This window comes from Drosophila suzukii, chromosome 3 (assembly GCF_043229965.1).
Source record: "Drosophila suzukii chromosome 3, CBGP_Dsuzu_IsoJpt1.0, whole genome shotgun sequence".
Taxonomy (NCBI): domain Eukaryota; kingdom Metazoa; phylum Arthropoda; class Insecta; order Diptera; family Drosophilidae; genus Drosophila; species Drosophila suzukii.
Genome location: NC_092082.1, coordinates 41,014,146 through 41,039,200, shown reverse-complemented (window position 1 = coordinate 41,039,200; position 25,055 = coordinate 41,014,146). Strand labels below are relative to the sequence as shown.

Below are 25,055 nucleotides of genomic sequence, written 5' to 3'. Positions count from 1 at the left end.
TTCCGAGAGTTGAGTTATCCGGAGCCCTGCTGTGTACACAATTAGCCGATTGGATTGTCAATCAACTTCAAGCATCACATCACACCATATCCGTACACTACTGGTCGGATGCAATGACAGTGCTGTATTGGATCAGCGGTGACCCTAGGCGTTGGAAGACATTTGTGTCGAATAGAATTGGAGCAATCCTGGAGGCAAGCTCGCCATCGCAGTGGAGACATGTTCTTACGCAAGAAAACCCAGCAGATTGTGCTACACGCGGACTCACCCCTTCCCAGCTGAAACACCACACGCTTTGGTGGAACGGACCACATTGGCTGCATCTTTCAGAGGAGCATTGGCCAGTCAATCCAGTTCAGTCCCCAAAATCAGAACTTATTTCAGGAGAGCAATCCTTAAAGCACATCGGAGCCCACATTTGTATAGAAGTGCAACCATTTATCGAATCATATTCCTCCTATAATAAACTCTTATTCGTTACAGCCTACGTCAAACGATTCATTTATAATACTCGTCACAAAAAAGCGGATAGACTCACCGGCCCTATTCAGGTATCCGAATTTCAACAAGAAGTCTATTCGTAAGAATTATCAAGACTACGATCCAACAAATTTCTATCCAAACACAACAAACTCAGCCAGCTATCACCGTTTCTCGACGATGAAGGGCTCATGAGAGTTAAAGGCAGACTTAAGAATGCTTTGCAGCTCTCCATGTCTCAACGCACACCAATAATCCTTCCAAAGGCCCACCACCTGACGATTTTGGTTATAAGGAACGCTCATCACAACACCTTACATGGCGGTGTGCAACTAACTTTATCTACAATTCATCAAGTTTTCTGGATCGTCAACGGTAAACAGGCAGTAAAAAGGATTCTCCGACAGTGCGTAACCTGTTTCAAACACCGGCCGTCACCATCAAGCCAACTGATGGGAGATTTACCAGCACACCGTGTCAATCCGCCCAAACGGGCGTTCGAAGCAACTGGAGTTGATTACACTGGTGCGATTGAGATAAAGTCATCCAGATTCAGAGGTCACACTTGCTATAAAGCATACATTGCAGTTTTCATTTGCTTAGCGAGCAAAGCGATTCATTTGGAAGCAGTCACGGGAATGTCGGCACAGCATTTTCTGTGGGCGCTGCACCGCTTTATCGGACGTAGGGGTTTTTGTCAACATCTATACAGCGACTGTGGAACCAACTTTATCTCATCCGACAAGTCTCTAAAGCTGTGGACCAATGAATTCTATAAAGGAATTGAAGAGACAGTAGTTCCTGAACTTACTCGTCGAAACATTCAGTGGCATTTCAATCCTCCACATAGTCCAAACTTTGGAGGACTCTAAGAATCCAACGTAAAAGCTGTTAAAACCCATCTTTATCGATCGTTTAATGGGATTCGAATGACGTACGAGCAGCTGTCTACCATTCTTGTCCAGATAGAAGCGTGCTTGAACTCTCGGCCATTATGCCCCTTAACGTCTGACTTAGATGATTTGCAAGCTCTCACCCCTGCACATTTTTTAATCGGGGATTCGATGATGTCACTCCCTGAGCCTAGTCTTAAGGATTCTTCATTAAACACTGAGTTCCTGAATGGTCAAAGGATGTTTCGCCTCTTTTGGAGAAAATGGAGTGCAGATTGGCTATCTCATCTGCAGGCGCGCCCCAAGTGGCGCCACGAAACTGACAATCTTCAGCGTAACGACATGATCATCATCAAGGATGATCGAACTGGTCCTTCTGACTGGAAATTAGGGCGAATCATCGACTTACATCCTGGGGCCGATGGGCTCGTTCGAGTAGCTACAATTAAGACCTCAACGGGTATTTACAAGAGGTCTGTGTCAAAGATTTGTCGTTTGCCCTTGCCAAGATTTACTGAAGAGTCTAGCCCAAGTACACAACCCATGCACCTTTGAATATACCCGCATTCACTCCATAACACACTTCAACCTTTTCAGAGTTTAAGCATGGTCTAAGGCTTTGAATACTGGGTCCAGTATTGGGGGCGGTATGAACGGGTGTTTCTGTCGATTAGGAGAAGCTGGACAGCTGTTTTCTGGCGACTCTGAGAAGCAGTGGACAACAGCAGTTTTAACAGCGAATGTTAGATTTCTGCTGCTAATGTTAGCAGCACGACACTACGAAGAAGACATAAGGAGAAGCTGGTCGCGTTTATAACCGAGCTTTTATATTTCCTAATTTGTAAATCAAAGTTAGCAATAAGTCAAGGATTGAATGTATACAAATGAATATAACTAGTGAAGTTCAACAAATTTCTGAGTTTTTATTACAAAGTGTGTGAAAGACCCCCAGAGTAGACTTCTGCTCAACTTTGACGATCGGGTGCGAATCGTCACAACATATTGTGGTGGTCCATGAGGGGACCTAATTTGTAAATCAAAGTTAGCAATAAGTCAAAGATTGAAAGTATACAAATGAATACAACTGGTGAAGTTCAACATATTTCCGAGTTTTTATTACAAAGTGTGTGAAAGACCCCCAGAGTAGACTTCTGCTCAACTTTGACGATCGGGTGCGAATCGTCGCAACATACCCCCTAAAGTTTATAAATTTTTGATCAGGATCACCAGCCGAGTCGATCCAGCCATGTCCGTCTGTCCGTATGAACACTGTTATTCGGAAACTATAAAAGCTGCAATACTGGGACTATGCATGCAGATTCTAAAGATTCCTGCGCAGCGCAAGTTTGTTTCGTCAGTGTGCCACGCCCACTCTACACCCACAAACCGCCCAAAACTGTGGCTCATACAGTTTTAATGCTAGAATAAATAAATTTTAACTGCATTGTGTTGTTCTCATCAATAGCTATTGATTGACCCAAAAAAGTTTGCCAGGCCCACTTGAATGAATACGCCGCGCAAGTTTGTTACGCGAATGTGCCACACCCACTCTAACGTCCACAAACCACCCAAAACTGTGGCGCCCACAATTATCATGCTAGATAAAAAATATTAACTGAAATTTATTAGTCTAGTCAATACCTATCGATTGATCCAAAAGTTTGCCACGCTCACTTAAATGGACAGACATTTTAAGGCTTTTGATGCTTTTTTAGACCAATAAAAAATTTGTAAAAAAAACATTATTTTAAGAATTAAACATCTTTTCCTTTTTCTCAGTGTTCGTCTTGCAGCAATATAACGGCGTCGGTACATGTGTGCGTGTGTTTTTATACCCGTTACTCGTTGAGTAAAAGGGTATTCTAGATTCGTCGGAAAGTATGTAAAGCCATGTCCGTCTGTCTGTCCGTCCGGATGAACGCTGAGATTTCGGAAAGTATAAGAGCTAGGCTATTGAGATTTGGCGTGCAGATTCCTGAGCTTCTTACGCACCGCAAGTTTATTTCAGCAGAGTGCCACGCCCACAAACCGCCCAAAACTTTGGCTCCTACAGTTTTGATGCTAGAATACAAATTTTAACTGAAATGTATTGTTCTCATCAATACCTATCGATTGATTAAAAAAAAAGTTTGCCACGACCACTTTAACGCCCACAAACCGCCCAAACCTGTGACGCCCACAATTTTTATGCTAGATAAAAAATTTTAGCTGAAATGTATTGGACTCGTCAATACCTATCGATTGATCCAAAAAAAAAATTTTCCACGCCCACTCTAACGCCCATAACGATTAAATCTGCCTACCGCCAATAGATGTCGCATTTTAATCTCGCTTTGCTGCTTGCATATCTGATAGTCGAGGTTCTCGACTATAGCGTTCTTCCTTGTTCAAGCTAAATTTGCTTTGGGATGTGACATTTTTTTTGCAAAGAAGCTTTCATTTTGTTTATGATTGCTCTTTTACATTCTTAAGCTTCAGTCATTCAAGTCATACAATACAAACGATTTTAATTACATGAGCTTTACAGAGACTTAAAAGTGATCTGTTAGGCTGACATTGGCTTGGCTATTTTTATTTACTAAATAGGCAAACATGCTTCAGCCGTTGAGAAGCGCAAGTTTGTAGCCGATGTGGTATCGAGAGCCATTCTAAGCTCTTCTAAAGAGTCATTTTACGGGCGAGTGACGGCCACTCGAAGAATACCGTCCTCTTCAGTGATTGCACTGTCGACTCGACCAAGGGGCCATTTGAGTTGAGTGGTGGTATTATTCTCCTCTCATGAAGAGAGGATAGATAAGATGCGCTTTCTCCATTACGATTGGTTCATATGGCATACTTGCTGCCAACAATTAAGGTGACCAACGGTTAGGTTCCCTACATCAGGCTCGTCGATCGTAGCGTTTGCTTTTCCCCAGGCATCATTACCTCAAAATCTTTTGGACTTTTTAAAATAAGCATTGATATTAATGTAACATATGAGAGAACGAAACTTATGAAACGGTCTTTTATTTTCCGAGTCTAAGCAGTTGTCGACAGAAGATCAGACAAGAACAAGTCACGCAGCTCATTTAGCACTCATTCCCACTCAGGCTGACGTTTTAAACAGAAAACTGCAAGAATAAAGAAAGTTTTGGAAATCGATTCGAACTAGCTCGCGAGATAATAGGCATAAGCTGATCTTGAAGTGAGCATAGAACCCAGTGAAAACCTAAAACAGTTTTATTTAAGTTTTTGACATTTATTCAAATTGGCGAGTATGATTACAAAAAGAAGTATATTACAAAGAAGTAAAAAACCGATACTAAGCCTGATTAATTTCTTATTGAACTCTCTTTTGGGTAAACCTCACTATTGGCCAATAAGAATTTTTTAATTTTCAAGGCATGTTTGAAACAAAAAAACAATTGTTTGTAAAAGTTCTCTTGCTTAAAATGTTTGAAGTTTTTTCTCAGTTTCTACTGGGTTTTGTAGGTTAACTCAGAAGATAACCTTATAAAATAAAGAAATCGTTTGGTTTTTGATTTCAGTTACGATTTACGGCCTGGATCACGACCGCCGACGGACCCCTTTACTTCGCTCTTCACGGTTGTGGTGTAACATTATAAGTTTAACATTTTTAAACTTATTATGTAATACAAAACTACTATTTAATAGGTTAAGGTCGCTGGTGTCGCAGTCGAGTCGGTTACTCAAAAATTTGTATATCTGATAGCAGAGACCTGTCTCTTACTAAAGTAATATTGCTTACCTCTTAATGTAGTGAAACTTAACCTGTGAAATAAATAGGACGGTTCTTTCTTCAAATTTATGTAAGATATGTTTTATCCAATCTATCAAGTTTAAGTCAATCTTTTAATGTAAAGTTAGAGACACGGTCCGCCATGCTTAAGTCGAAAATAAATCGAGCGACTTTGCTTACAACTACACGTATTTTATTCTGGCTGCACGTTTGAAAATTTATTAACTATAGAAGAGTTCGAATAATACAAGCTTGTGGGATAAATAGACTGACGTTGGTGGGCAGAAAGCGTTTTGATTAGTTTTACCAGACCATAAGTTTTACCAACGGTCTTTGTGATATGGTCATTCCGGGACAGTGGTCTGTTAATAATAAATCCTAAGTAAGATTAGAACTATCAATGTATTTTATAAATCGAATGTCAATATTTTATGGAATCAAATTATCAATATTAAATCAATAATTCTCCGTAGAATTGCTAAATTCGCAAGATTGTTGGCAATTGCTAGATGATGTCATAAAAGCTCTTGGTTTTGAAAGCCTTTGCTCACCTGCTGGCTCGTCGTGGATTCTGTAGAGCTAAGCAGCGAAATCTCTTCTCTAAAAACTCACATATGCCGTTCCTCCTAATTTTCCTGCGTGCTATGGTCGAGCTTTTTTTTTGTGTGCTTTAAATCATCACTTGGATGATAGTTGGTCGCAACATCACTGCCGCATAGACCAGATACTGGTGGTTTGGTGTATGCGCATGCACCCACGTAGACTCAGCTGCTATCAATATTAATCGTAGACGTTCTCAATGTTGTGACGTCGTTGATGCTCAAGGTTATTCCTCCAGAATGTTGTTCTTAATGTCATGTTGTCATCAGAAAGTGTAGGTGATTGATATTCTAGCTTAATCCTCCAGATAGATTTGTAGTATGCAAACATATTGAATACCCACTGACCAAGAGTACTTAAAGGGTACACACTGTAACACTTTGTGGCAGTGTTTACATAATTCAAAGCCCCGGTCCTAAATCCAGGTGGCCGAAATATGAACCGATCGGTATGCCTTGGTCCGCACTCAGAAAGTGCAGGTGTCAGCATAATTGTCACTCGCGAACCTCAGCGAGCATAGCTATATTACTTAAGAATATATAATCGACTCTCCGCTGCCGCTTTTGGCAGCGCAGCTACAAGACTTAGTTCTCCTTAGCTCCTAAGAAGTATTTGTAAAATCAGAAACTCATTAGAGGTTGAAGTGGCACTTTTGCTGCTCCAATAAAATAAATAATAAAACCAAGAAATCAAATTGATGTTCTACTGTCCTTGGGAATTTGGATCTACTTGGCGATCTACGTATTTACAGATTAAACGAGGATGTTTGACGGGGAGTTCTTGGTTTCAGAACATTGGCTCGTACGTGACCAATTTACAAGACCACAGAAGGTGCTCTGCAAGAACTTCCGTGGGATGAGAACAGGTGGTTATCGGATCAATAAGCCAATGTTTCTTAATAATTATAAAGTGATAGAAATAAGAGGTAGATTCAAAAACTTTAATTTCGCAGTATCAATAAATTTCGTCAACTCTCTTAGATGGAATGGTTCTTTTTTCACTAGTAATTGTGCTAGATTGTTATTATAATAAAAAACTTGATTTGATTTGAGTTAATAACTTTTATTCTATTTAAGAACACTTTGTCATACGTATGATCTACCATTAATCTATTTAAAACTTTAATACTTTTGGCTTTCCATTTGAGGTGCCATGGCTTTTCTCTAAAAAGCTTAGACCCTTTGTTTATACATGTTGGGGGGGATGGCTTGTTCGTTGAAAATAGGTGAAGCCCCAAGATCGAATGGTACGCAAAAAACACGGGGCTACTTTGGGGTTTTTACGCGACGTGCATAGATGCTTATTTGTACACTTGGAAATAAGAACTGCTTAAGCCTAACTTAACTTAAGCGCTCCAGAGCAGAGCGGAGACATAGGGGAGAGATGGAGAGGGAGAGCGGATGCAGTGCGAGCGCGCGAGATGTAGACATCTGGATAAAACTGCCGCTCGACACTGCCTCCTGAAATTAAACGTCCTTTTGACGTAATCATTTTCTCTCTCTCTTGGATGGAGTATTTTTTGGAGGGACTTTTTGTACGGAAACTTGCGCTGAATAGGACGAAATGATGTGTGGAACTGAGGCGGATACTGGCGTTGGAGGGTAAATGGAATCGGCGGAGTAGTAGGGCCGCTGTTTCGATGCAGCAATGTGTGATGCCGATCTTGGCAAGTGAGACAGTTGTGAGCGCTTGTGCAATCCCGGAATTGATGGCTGCTTGCATGGCAATTGGAGCACAACTGCTTCCTTTGAATATAGGCTAAGCGATCGTCTACCGTTATTTGTAGGAAGCGTGGACATATACGCATGGGGTGGTTCTTCCTCGAACACAGATCGCAGCCTTTGGGTGTCGCAACTAGCCTTGTGTTGAAGGAATTTATTTTTGGAAATTCTGCCACTCGATTTGTGTCTTTAGACTGGAAGTGGTGGAAATTGGCAGATCGGAAGCTATCGACGGCCTCAAGAGTTCGATGGCGCTCTCTCAAATAGGAATTAAGCTCAAGCCACGTAGGAATTTCGACTTTATTTTGGATGGATTGCTCTCATAATGAGAGAGTGAGCTTTGGTAGTTTTATCGAGCACATATAAACCAGGATAGGGTGCCAATTCTCAATATTAACACCGGAAAATTTAAAGAAAGTTAAGCAACCTTGAAAAGTGCGTTGAAGTTCTTTTAAGGCTGCTCCCGACTCCTGTGCTATGGATTGCACATTGAAAAGTGTTTTCAGGTGACTGTTCACCTGCAATCGCTTATTTTCGAAACGCTCAGTTAGGTTATTCCAGGCTGAGCGAAAGCCATCATTGGTGAGTGGGGATCTCGAAACTATGGAATGAGGTTCGCCACTTGTTTTTGAATTTAAATGAAATAATTTTTCAACGGGCGTTAGACTCGGATTGTCTATGTATATTGCCGTGAAAAGGTACCGGAAAGTCGGCCAGCGAAGATAATCATCAGAGAAAACCTCTGTGTCGATAGGAGGGAGCCGACAGCCATAAGACGTGGAATTTTGGGACAGAGTTACTGGAGCTTAAGGTGTTTGGGAGGAGCCTTTTTGGATTTGTTCCATCAGCTGTGCGGCAAATATTTCGTAAGTGGAGTACGTTTGGTAATACTTGGACTTTAGTATGGATTTTGTGTCTGCGGCGCTCTCGCCTGCAGCTGTAATGTAGTCGGAGCATATGTCGTATGCAGCCTTTACCGTTTGCCACAAGGAATTGAGGTGATCGCGACGGATTTTACAGGCGGATAACGTTGGGGTAGGAGCACCTGGAGCGTTCGCAGTGGCCTCAAAGTGGATCAGACAATAAGTATTTATTATATCGGATGGTCGGACTTATGTAAAGAATTACGAACTTTAATATTGTATGTTTGGAAGGAACATTTATTGTGAGCTCTTGACCCACTGTGCACTGGCGAAAATATCGATATACGTATGTATGTACACTGTACATATGTACATATGTGGGGTGCGAATAGTGGAATAACGTTGCGGGAACTGGAAAGACTTCGCTTATGTTTGTATGTCTGTGTGTTTGTTTGTCACCTGCACAACTAAATTGCAAACGATTTGCTGGAGTAAATTTGTGGAATTTGTAACTTTGTTTTTAATTTTAGAAATAGTTTAGCCGTATTTGTAGGTCGAGAAAAGTAGTTGGAGTGGACTGTATTAGAAAGTGTAGTTAGAGTGGACTGTATTTGAATATTTATGTAAATATACACACATAAAGAGTGCAAATCTTAAGGAAACATTTTCTGATCGGGAATTTTTTACTGTGGCTGAGTTATATTTTACACACAATTGGAATTGAAAATATATTTGAGAAATATTTTAGTTGAATAGTAGCACAGAAATATCTACTGGAATTGTTTCAAGTGTTCAATTGTAGGCAAAGGAAACTGGAATATTGTCGGGCACAAGTAACGGAATTGAATTACATATATTAAATGCCGTTGCGTCGGATTAATCACAAAAGAAAGTGGAACTTATCTGGAGCGGTTCAAGACTGCTGGGACAAAATCAATAAAAAAAATCCAAGAGAGGAAAATCCAAAGATTTTGAAATCCGGCTCGAAGGACCAAAATGTTGGGGCAGGGTGGCTTGATCGTTGAAAATAGTTGAAGCCCCAAGATCAAATGGTACGCAAAAAACAAGGGGGTACTTTGGGGTTTTTACGCAACGTGCATAGATGTTTATTTGTACTATTGGAAATTCTCATCCCATTTATGATGTAGAATCTTTTTAATTTTCCGTAAGGCGTCTTTAGCTCTAAATTTAATGTTTACAGTAACACCCTCGCTGGCAGCTAACTTGGCTACAGCATCAGTCTTTTCGTTCAGTTCAATATCTTTGTGTGTGTATGACGTGTATTTCTTGTACCATATAAGACTCATTTCCCTTGGTTTTGACTAAGTTAATAGCACCCAAACTGTCACAAAATTTGCAGCCTGTATATAATTGTTCCTTCGACAAATCTCACTGGATAGCTTTATACCATCTAGCTCTGCATCCACCGAGGATAAGGAAGATTCTACTTTGTAAAATCCACAATGCCAATTCTGCTAGCAACAGGATTTAAGGAAGAATCTATGTATATAAAATTCCAACCCTTGATTAAATACCCATTTATTATTTCGCTGTATATGGCCTCCACTTAATCACTCGAATATTCTTCCTTTTTTTTCACTTATACTTTCTCTTTAACATTTACTTTCCTTGTGAAGTATCTCGAATTTTGGTATTCTCAAAAAAGAAACTAAAATCCTTAATGGTAGTGGTTTAACCTGTATCTCTCAGGGAATACTTAAATTCGTTGAAAAGAGAAGGGTTCACAGTCTCTTCCTTGAAAAGCTCTTTCGCCGTAAGAAACTTTGATCGAAAAACTGGTGGCTTCGTGTTTGCTAGTTCCTGGTTAAGCACCATCACATCTTGGTAGGACCCTTGCCTGAGCAATTTCTAAATTTCTGCTTGCCTGCTTGGCACGAACAATAGATTTAAAAAGACTAGTGCATGTTCCTGGCTTTAAACATGATTTGATGGTTGTTGCGTACTGGATAATTTGTTCGCTCTTGGTGTCAGTTTTCAGCATTTTCATGTAATCATTAAACGTCAGAATTGCGGAGAAAACTCTCCCCAAAATTTTTTTTTCTGGTTTGGAATAGGAACGTTTTCAATTGTCACTTCTACTACTCGGGTGCGTTCTTTACCTATATTCACTATAGCAGATTTGCTAGGATTAAAGGAGAACCCTTAGTCATGGCTTAGCAAGTTGAAATCCATAAGCTTCCTTTGTAGATTGTCTGCCGTTCTATTGAAACCCTGCTCCGAGAAGATTGTTACGAAATCATCCGCAAATTGCATTACATGGGTCTGGCCATTGCATATTTAATGCAGTCTTTTAGTGTAAGTGTTGAAAAGGATAGGGGGTAAGCAGGATCCTTGAACTGCTTCTCCAAATTTCAAGAACTTTTTTGACAGGAAAATAAGGCACCAGTCGATTAACTCCTTTGGATACTTTTTACTTTCCATGATCATTTTCTAACAGTGTCCATTAACACAATTGTAGGCGTTGACTGTTTTTAACCAAGCTGTTCACTGTTTTGGCCAACACGGAAATGAGAGAGATTAGCCTGTAGAGACTTGTATTTAATTCAGTAATTTTCCCAAGAAATCTAGTTTTTTTCTATTTTTACAGCCTTCTTCCATTTCATCTTATAGATGACAGAATCAACATAGTTTTCATAACAGGGAGATGAACAAGCTTTTGTTTTGTTTTTTTTGAAAATTCTCTAAAAAGGTTCATTAGATCTTCACTCCACCAATAATTAGGAGTCCTATTTTCCTGAATTATGTATGTCGCTTCTTTAATCTCTTTATTTATGTTTTATGTTAAGGTTTCGAAAGATTTACCATTTTATTCAAATTTTTTTCCTTTTTTTTATAATAATTGTTTTGGTGAGCTCTTCAATAATCTTAAAGGTGATTGGATGATGATGACTACCACCTAAGAATATAGAGTCGCACAACCATTCTCTACTTTGAATCCCGTTAACGAAAGTTAGATCTCATACCGATCCTTGGGCAGCATCTATATTTCTCCTAAAAGTAGGGCTACCATCGTTTATTATTGCCTGCATTAAAAAGTTACTCTTGCTACTGTCAGTATCATCTCCAAAGGATGTACACCTGGCATTGAAATCTCCAGCAATAATTACCTTGTCGAAAGGGTCAAGTTTTTCAATTGGGTTGGTAATTTCATTTTGAAAAACCGAAAGCGATAATTGAGGTTCAAATAATAGTGAAGCAATTTTGATGTTACAACTTTTTTTGACAAGTTTGCAACAACAATGTCACAATTCGATTTATAAATAAATCTTTTGACATTAAGATCATTTTTGTATGCAATTGCAACTCCTCCGTAGCCATAGTCCCTGTGTTATTCCAATAAGGTAAAATTTGCTATTTTTCTAAGCTTAAATCATGGGAAAAGACTTCTGCTAAGAAGGCTACACTTATATGTTAATTGTTTAAGAAAAATTCTAAATCATCCTTTCAGTTCCAAAAATAAAGTTTAAGTTTAAGAAAAATTCTAAGTCATCCTTTCAGTTCCAAAAATAAAGTTTCACACTTGTGAATGGCGCGGTTATGTCAGTTTGCACGAGTGAAGAACAAGTGAAACTCCGTATAAACAATTTTATGGGATGTCTGCTTTTTCACAAGTGAAAATTCAAATGAAAATTTTACGAAGTCAATCGTGATTTTACTTATTCCTTATACTCATTTGTCGTATGGCCTGTAAACTGCAGGTGACAGGTCCCACGTGAAATCACTTGTGAAATTAAGAATATTTGCGATGAGTTTTCACTTTGAAATCACCTGCAGATGACACGTCCCTCGTAAATCACTTGTGAAATTCAGAGTAGTTCCAAAGAGTTTGTCACTTATGAAATCACTTGCAAGTGACACGACCCACGTGAAATTACTTGTGAAATTCAGAATATTTTCAATGAGTTTTCACCTATAAAAAAAAGAATGAATTTAAAATGCTTACATTACATAAATTCTGTTATAAATGTTTTCTGTTAAGGGACAATTATTACTATTAAGCATATTTTTCTGTTTCGTTAATTTGTTTTTGACGTTGGTCATCATCTTCCTTAAACATTTGTCCGGGTTCTCCGAATCCATGGCCAACACTCCTTAAAAAATGTATGGGCATCTGTTTAAAAAATGTGTTTTACTTGTATATTTACCTTTTTAAGCTGTGTATAACCCTTTTGGGGTTTCTTTTGGTACAAAACATTTCATCATGCCGCATTCGGCTAACGGAACCAGAATTTTCTAGGTTATTTTGAAAAACCCCTAAAACACCTTAAAAATTGGCTTACGTTAAACTAAGATTAATGCACAACATCTTAAACTTAATGTAACACTTACCTGACTTTATTATTTTCACTTTTAGAAACGAAAAAAGTAAATATACTGCGCACAATTTAAATGGCTTGCTTCCCTTTCAATGTTTTGAATATTTAAAGAAATTTTATCGGACTAAATTTCTATAACTAAACTAAAAAATTATGTTGTAACAATAACGTTTAAAACGTAAGTATAACATTATAAGTAAATTCAACATATTTAATTTTACTATAATCAAATAATTTGATTATAAAACAATATTAGTTGTTTTTTTTCGAAATACAATAATGCTCCTAAAATATTAGGGCATTCACATTTCGCTGCTCCACGAAAATTTTTCCGCCGAAATCGTAGTTGGAAGCCGAACATAACGGAGAAACGCAAAAATAAATAACGGACCGGCCGAAATTTGTCTCAAAGAGCGCCGAATGCAGGCAGATTATAAGACAAAGAAAGAGAGGGAACCTCCGAGTATTTGCCTCTCTTGTTGCACGACCGTTTTCGTCGGCAGTCTTTTACGCTGCCCCGACTTCTCTTCTGACGTCAACAACGGCACAGCGTTTTTTTTAACAAAATAGCTTTTTGCCTTCTGTCATATCATGTTAGACTCATTGTGATGTTTGAGAAAAGTTCCTTTCTAACGTGTCGACTGGCTTCCTTCATTCTTTCATTATTTTTTTATGTAGTTGCATGTATAAAAACCGACTTGGGTCGATGTCATGATTCTTCGTTCACATTTTCCTTATGGCCTAACTTCTTGATGAATTGATAGTAATGTCTTCATCAGTGAAGGTTGGGTAGGAAGGAATGTGATCGTTAGTATCATTAGTATAAGAATCCAGATGAAAACAAGGGAGAACGCTATAGTCGAGTACCTCGACTATCAGATACCCGTTACTCAGCTAAATGGAGATATGCAAGCAGCAAAGCGAGATTAAAATGCGCCACCTACCGGCGGTATACAGATTTAAGCGTTATGGGCGTTAGAGTGGGCGTGGCAAATTTTAAATAATAATAATAACAATTCAAATAATTTGATTATAAAACAATATTAGTTGTTTTTTTTTCGAAATACAATAATGCTCCTAAAATATTAGGGCATTCACATTTCGCTGCTCCACGAAAATTTTTCCGCCGAAATCGTAGTTGGAAGCCGAACATAACGGAGAAACGCAAAAATAAATAACGGACCGGCCGAAATTTGTCTCAAAGAGCGCCGAATGCAGGCAGATTATAAGACAAAGAAAGAGAGGGAACCTCCGAGTATTTGCCTCTCTTGTTGCACGACCGTTTTCGTCGGCAGTCTTTTACGCTGCCCCGACTTCTCTTCTGACGTCAACAACGGCACAGCGTTTTTTTTAACAAAATAGCTTTTTGCCTTCTGTCATATCATGTTAGACTCATTGTGATGTTTGAGAAAAGTTCCTTTCTAACGTGTCGACTGGCTTCCTTCATTCCTTCATTCTTTCATTATTTTTTTATGTAGTTGCATGTATAAAAACCGACTTGGGTCGATGTCATGATTCTTCGTTCACATTTTCCTTATGGCCTAACTTCTTGATGAATTGATAGTAATGTCTTCATCAGTGAAGGTTGGGTAGGAAGGAATGTGATCGTTAGTATCATTAGTATAAGAATCCAGATGAAAACAAGGGAGAACGCTATAGTCGAGTACCTCGACTATCAGATACCCGTTACTCAGCTAAATGGAGATATGCAAGCAGCAAAGCGAGATTAAAATGCGCCACCTACCGGCGGTATACAGATTTAAGCGTTATGGGCGTTAGAGTGGGCGTGGCAAATTTTTTTTTGGATCAATCGATAGGTATTGACATTGACCAATACGTTTCAGTTAAAATTTTCTATCTAGCATCAAAACTGTAGGAGCCACAGTTTTGGGCGGTTTGTGGGCGTTAGAGTGGGCGTGGCAGTCTACTGAAACAAACTTGCGCTGCGTAAGAAGCTCAGGAATCTGCACGCCAAATCTCAATAGCCTAGCTCTCATAGTTTCCGAGATCTCAGCGTTCATCCGGACAGACGGACAGACGGACAGACGGTCAGACGGACAGACGGACATGGCTAGATCGACTCGGCTAGTGATCCTGATCAAGAATATATATACTTTATGGGGTCGGAAACGCTTCCTTCTGCCTGTTACATACTTTCCGACGAATCTAGTATACCCTTTTACTCTACGAGTAACGGGTATAATGAGGCTTCTGCACAGGAATAGTTGGTTATAATACTAATCGATTGGCACAACTGTGCTTTTTCAGCACGCCATTAACATTTGCGTACTTATTTTGCACAACTTCCTCTTTCTGAATGAGAGCCGGAAAATTTTCTTCATACTTGTCAAAACGTAAGTACTTTTGTTGAATCGCAGCAATCTTTTTAATGGTCATCGTTTTCATTGTGTCCATATCCTTCTCCCAAATTGAACAAATCTGTCTATCCTTATTAGAATGGTTTTTAGCATTGCATAGAATGAAATATAGAATTAAACAGGACCCCTGACAGCCCTGTGCACCACACTTAGTACAACGTCCTACAGACTTGCACCTATCAAACGTATATTTAAGTCGTCAACATTTAAAATATTGGCGAATCTTAGGGATGTAGTGACCGACTTAGGGAACAGACACCAAAAAGAGATTTTTTCGGGCAATTGTACACCATCAAACCCAATTTTTAGATGTCTTACGGCTGACCAAACGTTCAATAAAGTTAATCTTAACCGGTGAAGAAACATTTTCCAAAATTTCCTGATCGGAAAAACCAGTTGGAACTCCTTTTATAATCCCCCACGGTTCAACAAAATTCCTGAAAATAAAAGCAACGATGTTCATCCTTTTCAAGTCTTCATTTACTATGTTTATGCTAAGGATTTCATGATTTCTTAAAAGCGTGAAATAAAATTTGCTCCTGTTTATGCGACACAGCCGAATTCATGCTTTTTATCAATCTCAGCTGACAGAGATGCCGGACCGGTGGAAAAAGATGTTAGCGATTATAAAACCGATTATTTTTTTTCGATTCGCATGAAATAATCTTGCTTGTATTAAAGATAAAGTGTGTGCAAGCCAGTATAACATTTTTTTACCGTTTAAATAAAAGATGAAAACTAGTTTCCATTGGCACTGAATGAACAAAAAATTTGTTAAGTGTAAGGTGTATTTATGTATTTATATCGATCTGGCAACTCCGATAATTATATAGAGTTACCGGAGTTTAATTGTGACCATTTCACGCTTTCAGGTTGAATTCATAGTCAACTCTCGTGTGTTGCCGAATTCACGTTTATGCACACACGAATCCGCTGAAATCGCGAAATGAAAGCGTGAATTCGGCATCGCATAAATTGTTAGCACAGGCATTTGCATTTTTGAAATATATCTTAAAAAGGTGAGACAAGCAACGCAGTATCACCAATATGATAAGTATGGTACAAGAAATTTCGACGTTCCGTTTTATCTGTCTGATTTTTTCCTTTTCTACTAATGTCATTAGTATTAGTTGTTTAGGCCTAGTATTCAACCTAACAAAAAGTCGTCCAAAAATTTTTGTGACGTTTTTTTCATATACAATTTTTGGTTTTGGACGACTTTTTGTTAGGTTGAATACTAGGCCTTAGTTAGAATTATCGTTAGTTTCATTAGTACTTAGTTTCTCTTTTACTTGTTCTTTATTGTCGAAACCAGCTGTCATTGTTTGGTCTGAGTCACTTTCGTTGTCCATGACAACCGAAGAGTTGCTGCTCCTTGTAACCACATTTTTCACACCATGACCTTGCACAAAATTTGAACTATCACATAGTACTTTTTTGTTCTTAGTTCAACATCAGCATATTTATCGAGAAGGCCATCTTTGTTCAAGCTGGATAGCTTTACATTATCACAATTTCTTTTAACTTTACCATGATAAAAATCTCTATCAGGAGGTTTCAATTTTACGCATGCTGGCTGGCCGGCATCTGCCTGCTAAAGATTAACCACTCACCAGAATTATACTTGAAGGAAAAATCCTTTTTACAAATAAAAAGAAAGAGACACGGTCTCGTACAATTCAAAAATGAGTCTACTTTAATCAATCACTTTTTTTTACCTTTTAGCTGGCAAAAGAAAAGAATAGAAGAAAACTGTTCACTGTCTGAAAGAAAAACACAACCGGTCTCGCTCGAAGTTAAAAGGAAGTAATGGTCGAGCTTATGCGAGATTTGTGGATTCATCAGCCAATTTCGTAGTAGTTGAATAAACTTAACCCTCGAAGCGCCATTGATGATTTTTTATTGACAACAGATAGTCCTAAGATCGCCCGTACATTGCGCAATCCTACTAGACCAGTTGGAAAAGAATTACGCTGCTCGAAGCGCAAGAAGCCGTATAGCTTGAGAAACTTAACAAAAGATGAGTTAGCTTTTAATTATCGGCCTAGCTGAGCACATAAAGTCAGTAGAAAATGCATTTGACATACTAACCCAGTGGATCAAAAGTTCGTTAGCGATATCGCAAACGAAAGTTACGCGAAACTTAAACGTGCAACGAGTATCGTTTGGGATCCGAAAACTAATTACTGGTTGCTCAGTTTGTGGCAATAAAAGATTCATTTTTGACAGTTCGGAGCGTTTGCGAGCTCTTTATAATATCTTTAATTTTAATATCATAAGCGAGCCAAAAATTAATATTAGAAGCGGCTCGTTAAAGATATCATAAAAGAGTTGCAGAGACATACTGTTCTGCGATAGCTTAAGGTGTTCCATTCCATTTTATTCCCACATTTAAAATATGTAGCCTTTAGTTTTTATTTTGTATATATATTTAATATTGTATTAAACATAAAAAGTCGGGAAAAACAATTCTATGATAAATTAAAAATTAATGAGATTCATTACTCATTACCTACTATTCAGTACATTCAATAATATGTTTCGATAATCATATATATTTCCTGCTATTGCGTTTAAATGGCATTCGGAAATTATGTTACACTCCTCTTCATACAAAAAACGGCGCGTTGAGTTAATTCCACCGAAAATGGGCTGCAATGTTCAAAGAAAAAGTCTGATAAACGAAATATGCACGCACATGAGGGGCAATTGTTTTTGGTGTAGAGACTTTCAAACTTACCTTTTGGCCACAGCACTGAACTAACTTCTTTATTAGAAATTGACTAACGATTTTGTATTTTAAATAACGTTTTAACAAATTTCTGCTTTTTGAAGGACTGCACAAAAGAAACGAAAGAAACCAACGATTCAGGGTGCCGACGAACTGCGCATCAGTCAGGTTACCATAGCAACAAGAAAAGAAAGGATACAAAAACGATATAGTATCGTATAATTATCGCAAACGGGCTCGAAAGTAGATGAAAACTTGACATAAGGGTAAAAAATATGTAGCTCGGTTTTTGTTCACTAATCGCTCCTTTTTGAGTCCGAATGTCAACATTTAGCGAGACTAAAATAAAAGCTCGCGGAATTCTAAGGCCGTTTATAAACACTTTGGATGGCCATCCACCAAACTCTTATGCCCTTTATGCCAATTTATTCTTGGTTTAATTCTTTAAGGGATTCCTCATGAATCAAAATAGTAACATTGTTGTTTAAAGGACTTTCCCAATAGCACAGTGCGGGTGCAAAGGGTGAAACAACTTTTTGATATTGTAAATTGATCTGGGTATCAATGGTTTCCATCGATTCCTTTAGATATCCACCTAGCATCTCCACTAGAGTCAAATTTTTGTTTGTCATCAGGTTTTCCATACCCGGGGTGGCTTTTGTTTCTAAGACACATTGGGGGTTAGGGAAGTCCGATAATATTAAAATATTGCTTACACAGTCATAGTTGCTTTTGGGAGTCGATGTCGAACGTATTAATATACTCGTCGTCTTCGGTGAAATTAGTAATGAAAAATGCCAAAAAAAATAGGTATTTCCTAATCTTTTGGAAAGACATGCGGTCACCTAATGGTACCTATTACTTTCTCGTAGATAGGTCGACGCCCCCTTGCATGCGATCACTTTTTAAAAATGATAATGTTAGATTAATATCCGTGCTTAACCTGCCAGTTTTCTCCGCAAGTTTCGGAAATGAATTTTCATTCATCCCTAACAACGTTACTAGGACGGGTTAGTACGTCCAAAATGTTATGATTTTTGACACAATGGATTGGAACCTTTTTCGCATCGGTTGAGAACCCATGGATGCGTTTACGCCGTTGCAAACTCATTTTTGACTAAAAGTGATAACACCCAGTGGTCTATCGAAAATGATCGATTGTTCAAGAAATATAAAATAAATAGTAGTATAGTATTTCATTTTTGTGAGTCATGAAGAGTGACGTCAAAAGACTTCAACCAAAATGTAGCCTCCAACAATTTTGTGCAGTTTTTTATATAAAGTTCTTTTTTGGACGGCTTTATACTGGGCCTAAAGCTAGACCCGAATACACACGACACTTGAAAAAGTGACAAAAATTAAAGATTTTGAAGCGTCTAGTTAGTTAGTTATTTTTGTCGAACTGTGAAATTTTGATTCGGAATTATTTGTGTAAGCTAAAAGTGTTTCTAAATAAATATATAAACTTAAAATCTGTTTTTTGTTCTTAAAATTTGAAATGTTCTGTTCGATTAACTCGTTCAAAAGTTTAATCTTCTAAAAGACTTTCGATCTTTGTCTAACAGTCAACCACTAAATTCCAACTTAATGCAACGATCAACCGAAGCTTCTCAGCCTAGTGCAATCTTTAAACTACTTATCTCTCGAATTGGTAAGATGCTGGGTATTATATAAAAAATAAACATGATGGAGCTTCTTATGAACCAGTTTACCGGCAGATTGATGCGTCTAAGATCCGAGGTCATGCACCCCACCTGCAGTTCTGTTCTTGCAGTACAATCAGAGCAGTAAAATTTCAGTGTGCTGCAATGACCTCAAGCACGGACTTGGGAAACAACGTGATTGATTAGATTTACTCCCCTCGATATCGAGGTCTTTACAAGACTTTGGACAACTTTTTAGCGACTTTTCAAAACGATTTATGCTTGCTGGTAGCTGGAGGGTTCACAATCAAATTTGGGATTGTAGCCGTTCTTCCTGAGAGGTGTCCCGCTTTTAAATCATATGCTGTCTTCTAGTCTTCAAGTTTTGGCTGCAAGACACAATTTCTGACCATCAGTTTGTCTTACTCTGAGGGTTACACTATAAGCCCAAGCCTATTCTTCCCCCAACACTATTTGGTCTCCCCGCACTTTTCCGTTAAAACATTTTTAATATGGCCATACAAATCTTAAAATTGATTTATATATTGAATCTTTTCCCTTTGGATACTTACAATAAGTGTATTAACCTAACTAACAGTCATATGACTGGTATTGAGGCAAGGGGGCCCGAAAGTTATTGCTGGGTTGGGGGTCGTTGCGTCGTAGGCGGTATCTGCTGGAAACCCAAGACAAGCCTGTTGCACAGTGAGTTTTTCATTGTAGGACGCTTTTTGTTTGTCTATTTCATCCTTAACGGCAAGAATGCCGAGGTCTCTGAGAATGTTTTGGTTGCGAATATACCATGGTGCCCCAGTGATAGTTCGAAGGATTTTCGATTGAGCGCGCTGTATAATGTCTTTGTTTCTGCTGCTCGCGTTCCCCCATAGCTGGGAGCCATATGTCCAGATGGGCTTTGGGGTGGAGTTGTAAAGTAGAACCTTGTAGTCCAGACGCAGGGGCGAACGAGCGTTTAGGATCCAGTGATAGCTGCTGGCTTATTGCGCTTTAGTATTCCCGATGCTCAAAGGCTGTGCGTATTTCTGATGTTATTCTGTTAACTTGTTCGATTGTTCCATGGTTTTGATGGAAGTCAAATTGATGAGCAGGGATAACATTGCGTGCTAGATATGGTATTATGCGACTTATAAGGCATTTTTCGACCAACTTAGACAGGCGCGATAATAAACTTATTGGTCTGTAGGATGACGGAATGGTGTGGTTTTTTCCTGTCTTCGGTATCATTATGATAATAGATTTTTTCCATTTTTCGGATAGTAGCCGAGACTCTCCCATTAAAGAGCTTACAAATAACCTCAGCAGCAGAGTTTGAAAAGTCAATTAAAATTTTTGGGGTTATAAGGTCACTGGGGGCCATTTTCGGTTTAAGTTCCCCAATGACTTTCGCGATCTTCTTTGGCTGAAATAATGTTGGTAGGGAAATACTTTTAGATTCGATTTGTGGTAGGACAAATGAACCAGTGGCAGGGTTCGGCTGGAAGGTGCTTCGGAGATTTGAAGCAAAAGTTTCGGCTCGCTGCGGACCCAGCTGCCTGATGAATTTCTTATCGGAGTGTCTGATTTGATTAGAGAGCTCAGATTTGGGTGAGCCCTCTACAGAGGATGTTTTGTAGTGGTTGGCGAAAGTTTTTCAATGTAACACAGTTGTACATTTTCTGTTTCTTGCTTTAGAGCTCGGTTAAGTAAGCGAGTGGCTTCCTTAAGACGTTGTTTAGAAGACGTCGATTTTTTCTAGAACAAGCCGTTCAATTTACAGATTAGTTTTACAGTGGTTCGTTTGCACGTCCCTTCCTCGTAGTGTTGAGATAGTGGCTGCCTCCACGAGTACGTCTTTAAAAGCATTTGTAGAGCAGTAGTTGTCCGCTTCGATGTTGAACTGAGGGATTAATTTGTTGTGTGAACTTACGAGGGAAGTCCGATAAGTACTTAGCCTCACCGCCCGATGGCGTCACTATCGCAAGAGAAATTTACTATCGTGTAGTACATTCTCGTAGACGGCTACTGTCGAAATTTCAGCCGAATCGGACTCGTAGTTTTGTTTTGACTGCGTGTGGAATCGGACGTGTCCGCTGATTTTACAAAAATGGAGAAAGAGAAATATCGGTCTGTGATTCGATTCTTGTTTTTGGAAGGGAAATCGCGCAGCGAAATCAAAGAGCGCTTGGGTGCTGTGTACGATGACTCTTCTCCTTCGATGGCGACCGTCAAAAATTGGTTTAACGAGTTTCAACGTGGTCGTACTTCGTTTTTTGATGAGCAACGCCCAGGTGCCCCGAAAACGGCTACCACGGAGGATAACGTGACAAAAATCCACGATATCGTATTGGCTGACCGCCGATTAAAGATACGCGAGGTAGCTGAGACAGTAGGCATGTCAAAAGACCGCATGGGCCATATCCTGCATGAAATATTGGGCATGAGAAAGCTGTCGGCGCGATGGGCGCCGCGTTTGCTCACTCCAGACAATAAACGCAGCCGTGAGACCACTTCAGAGCAGTGTTTGACGCTGTTTAAGCGCAATCCGAAGGAGTTTCTGCGTCGTTTCGTGACCGTCGACGAATCATGGATCCACTGGTACACACCAGAGACCAAGAAACAGTCCAAACAGTGGACTTCACCCGGCGAACCTGCTCCGAAGAAGGCGAGGACTGGCCACCGTTTTTTGGGATTCACAAGGTGTGATCTACATCGACTACCTGTAGAAGGCCGAAACGGTCACAGGGCTGAACTATGCCGAATTATTGGGCTGATTCGCCGCCGAATTGCAGAAAATACGGCCCCATTTGGAAAAAAGTGCTCTTCCATCATGACAACGCACCGGCTCACACTTCCGCCCTCGCCAAGGCCAAATTGGTCGAATTGGGCAACGAACTGCTACCCCATCCACCATATTCTCCAGATTTGGCCCCATGTGACTTCATTTTGTTTCCAAACTTGAAAAAGTCACTCGCTGGACAGAAATTTGCGTCGAATGAGGAGGTCGTCGCCGCCACAGAGGCCTCTTTTGCAGACCTCGAGAAAACGTATTTTTCAGACTGTTTAAAGAAGTTGGAGCATCGCAGGGTCAAGTGTATCGAGCTAAAAGGAGATTATGTTGAGAAATAAATCGGCACTTTTCCAAAATTTTCGTTTTTCTTTTGGAGGCTAAGTACTTATCGGACCACCCTCGTACATACTTTTTATATTTTAACCAGTTGGTTCTGTGCGATGATGCGGGTTGTAAAAGGGGTGCAATTTATTTTTCTTCAAGACTCTGCTGTCTGGCTCCAGCTCGGCGAAGAGTGGTTGCGGCTCTTTTTTCCTGTTGATGATGCTACTGACGGTTCTTACAGAAAACCCGTTTTCTATGAGAGTATCGATAACTTCCTTGAAGGTTACCTCGGGCTCGATTCCTTTTAGTACCACTTGCAAGCCCTTGCTCTTTTTTATTTGGTCCGTGTAGTATTTTTTCCTAGCTTCCTCCAGGTATTTGGATACAGCTCGGAAGTGCTCTTCAGATTTGGTCTGAAGCTTGGTTTCTTATACTGCTTGGTTTGCACTGATAACTCCACGCCGTCGGAGTAGGAGGAGGCATGGTGAGCAAGATCGCAATCTTTGGCTATCGACCGTCAGTAGGGTCGTTTTTTGCACTTCGCTATCACGCGTTGATACATACGAGAAGTAACAGTCTCTTCTGCTCGCGGAGCTTAGTCGCTCTTAATTTTGTTCGTTGCTCACTGAGCTTTTTTAGCGTGGCACTTATTTATTATGACAACAAATAGGTAGGCATGGTGAGCAAAATCTCGCTCTTTGGCTACCGACCGTCAGTAGGGTCGTTTTTTGCACTTCGCTATCTCGCGTTGAGACATACGAGAAGTAACCGTCTCTTCTGCTAGTGGAGCTTAGTCGCACTTTATTTTGTTCGTTGTTCATTGAGCTATTTTAGGGTGGCACTTATTTATTATAATAAAAAAAATAAATATGCACTTGTTTAAGTCATTACACTAATTTTGTGAGTTTAAATCTAAAATTTTTTTCTTTGTGTTTTAGCGTCTATTTGCTTATTTGAAATTCACCAGTTTAGTTTTTGTGTTTTGTTTGCATTTAATTCATCAACTTTCTTGCACTTTTTCCGGAGCTCGCTCGACCGCAAGATTGGTTTTTGAAAAAAAAATGTTAACTTGGATCAAAAAAATGGCAAGCAATACAACTACTTCTTAAAAAATTCAGATTTACTAAGAAAAATGACAATTAGTTACCCAATTACCCAATATATTTATTAAGCGGTATTTAATAATTAAAACTGAATCTATTTTCCTAGCATACTTTGCGCTTATTGGCTAAATTGAATTGGAATCTACCAAACAAGGTAGGACTTTTGGATTAAGAAGAATTTGGCCTAAAGACGCATGAATGATAGTTAAAATTATCCGGAAATGTTTTTAAGCGTTCTGTATTGAAAGCATCAACCAACTGCCATTAAAAAAACAAAAATCGTGATTGCGCTAGTGCAAAGTCACTGTAAACTATTCCTCAGCTGTCCTAACGGTGATCCTGAACGAATTTTCTTGCTTGACGGACACGGGAGGTAAATAATAATTTGGTAGTGTATGGATCATCAAATTCTTTAGACCAACGCTTTATAAACCCAAAAACACTCATAACTTTATTAACAGTAGAGGTTATGTGGGAGTCAAATTTAAGTTTAGGATCTAGGAGAACACCTAAATCGTGTACTGAGTATATTCGGTCCAGGGACATGTTCTGAAGAGAGTAACCCGTGAACGTTGGCGTACCCCTAAAAAAAAGTCATAACGTTGCATTTAAGATAGTTTAAATTCAAAAGGTTGTACTGACACCATTCCTGGAATCTATTTATGTCTGACTGCAAGCAGAAACCAGACTCAATTCACGTTGATCATCTTGGAAACAGCGTTTTTGAATAAAAACCTCTGAGATCTACCATTCAAATAACTTGAAATCCAAGTTAACAGAAACCCGAGCTGATCTGATTTGAATAAAAGAAGAGAGTGGTTTACAGAGTCAAAGCTTTACTAAAATCTGCATATATAACGTCTGTCTGCAATTTTTTGGTAAATGCATATATTACAAAAGATGTCAATTCGAGCAAGTTAGTGGTGGTCGATCTTCGCTTAACAAAATTATGTTTACACGGAGATAGCAAAGGAGAGCACAAATGTTGCAAATGAGAGGTAATCATGAGGTTTGGTCGGTTTGCGGGCGTTAGAGTGGGAGTGGCACATTGCTGAAACAAACTTGGGCTGCGCAGGAATCTCAGGAATCTGCTTGCCTAATTCTAGTATTGTAGCTCTTATAGTTTCCGAGATCTCAGCGTTCATACGGACAGACGGACAGAGGGACATGGCTAGATCGACTCGGCTTGTGACCCTGATCAAGAATATAAATACTTTATGGGGTCCGACGAATCTAGTATACCCTTTTACTCTACGAGTAACGGGTAAATAAATACAATTTGCCTTGTTTGAGTGATTGGGGTGGCTAGAATTAGACCAAGAAACAGAACTATAAGTAGATTGGAAGAATTCAGAAAATAAATCTGCAATTTCGGGATCTGTTAATGCCTCAATAGAGTTTAATCGTACTGATGATGGCAATGATGAAGACTTTCGCTTAGCACTAACAAACCTTTGA

The 25,055-nt window shown here is 39.2% G+C and overlaps 1 protein-coding gene and 1 long non-coding RNA gene across 10 annotated transcripts in view; one reads left to right on the top strand and one right to left on the bottom strand.

Moving 5' to 3' along the window:
• Positions 1-25,055, top strand: part of l(3)80Fg (dnaJ homolog subfamily C member 16 l(3)80Fg) — a 554,754-nt gene that overhangs the window by 39,128 nt on the left and 490,571 nt on the right. Inside the window, exon 2 of one of the 7 annotated variants that reach the window (XM_065868464.2) lies at positions 12,672-12,811. The exons of 4 other annotated variants lie outside the window; for them this stretch is intronic. Coding sequence is in view for 2 of the 3 variants with exons in the window: in XM_036822409.2 (XP_036678304.1) it covers positions 19,330-19,393 (64 nt within the window). In the remaining variant the exon portion in view is untranslated. Of the gene's footprint in view, positions 1-12,671; positions 12,812-14,935; positions 14,988-19,314; positions 19,394-25,055 lie in introns of those variants that run through there. 2 more of the 7 variants (XM_036822410.2, XM_036822409.2) reach the window with 2 other exon arrangements.
• Positions 17,418-18,719, bottom strand: LOC139352971 (uncharacterized). 3 transcript variants are annotated; one of them, XR_011604039.1, is made up of 3 exons: positions 18,459-18,719; positions 17,752-18,406; positions 17,418-17,685 (listed from the first exon to the last, which is right to left on the bottom strand). It is a non-coding gene; the product is annotated as an uncharacterized lncRNA (long non-coding RNA). The 3 variants fall into 3 exon arrangements; XR_011604038.1 differs by having other exon boundaries at positions 17,418-17,663; XR_011604037.1 differs by having other exon boundaries at positions 17,418-18,406.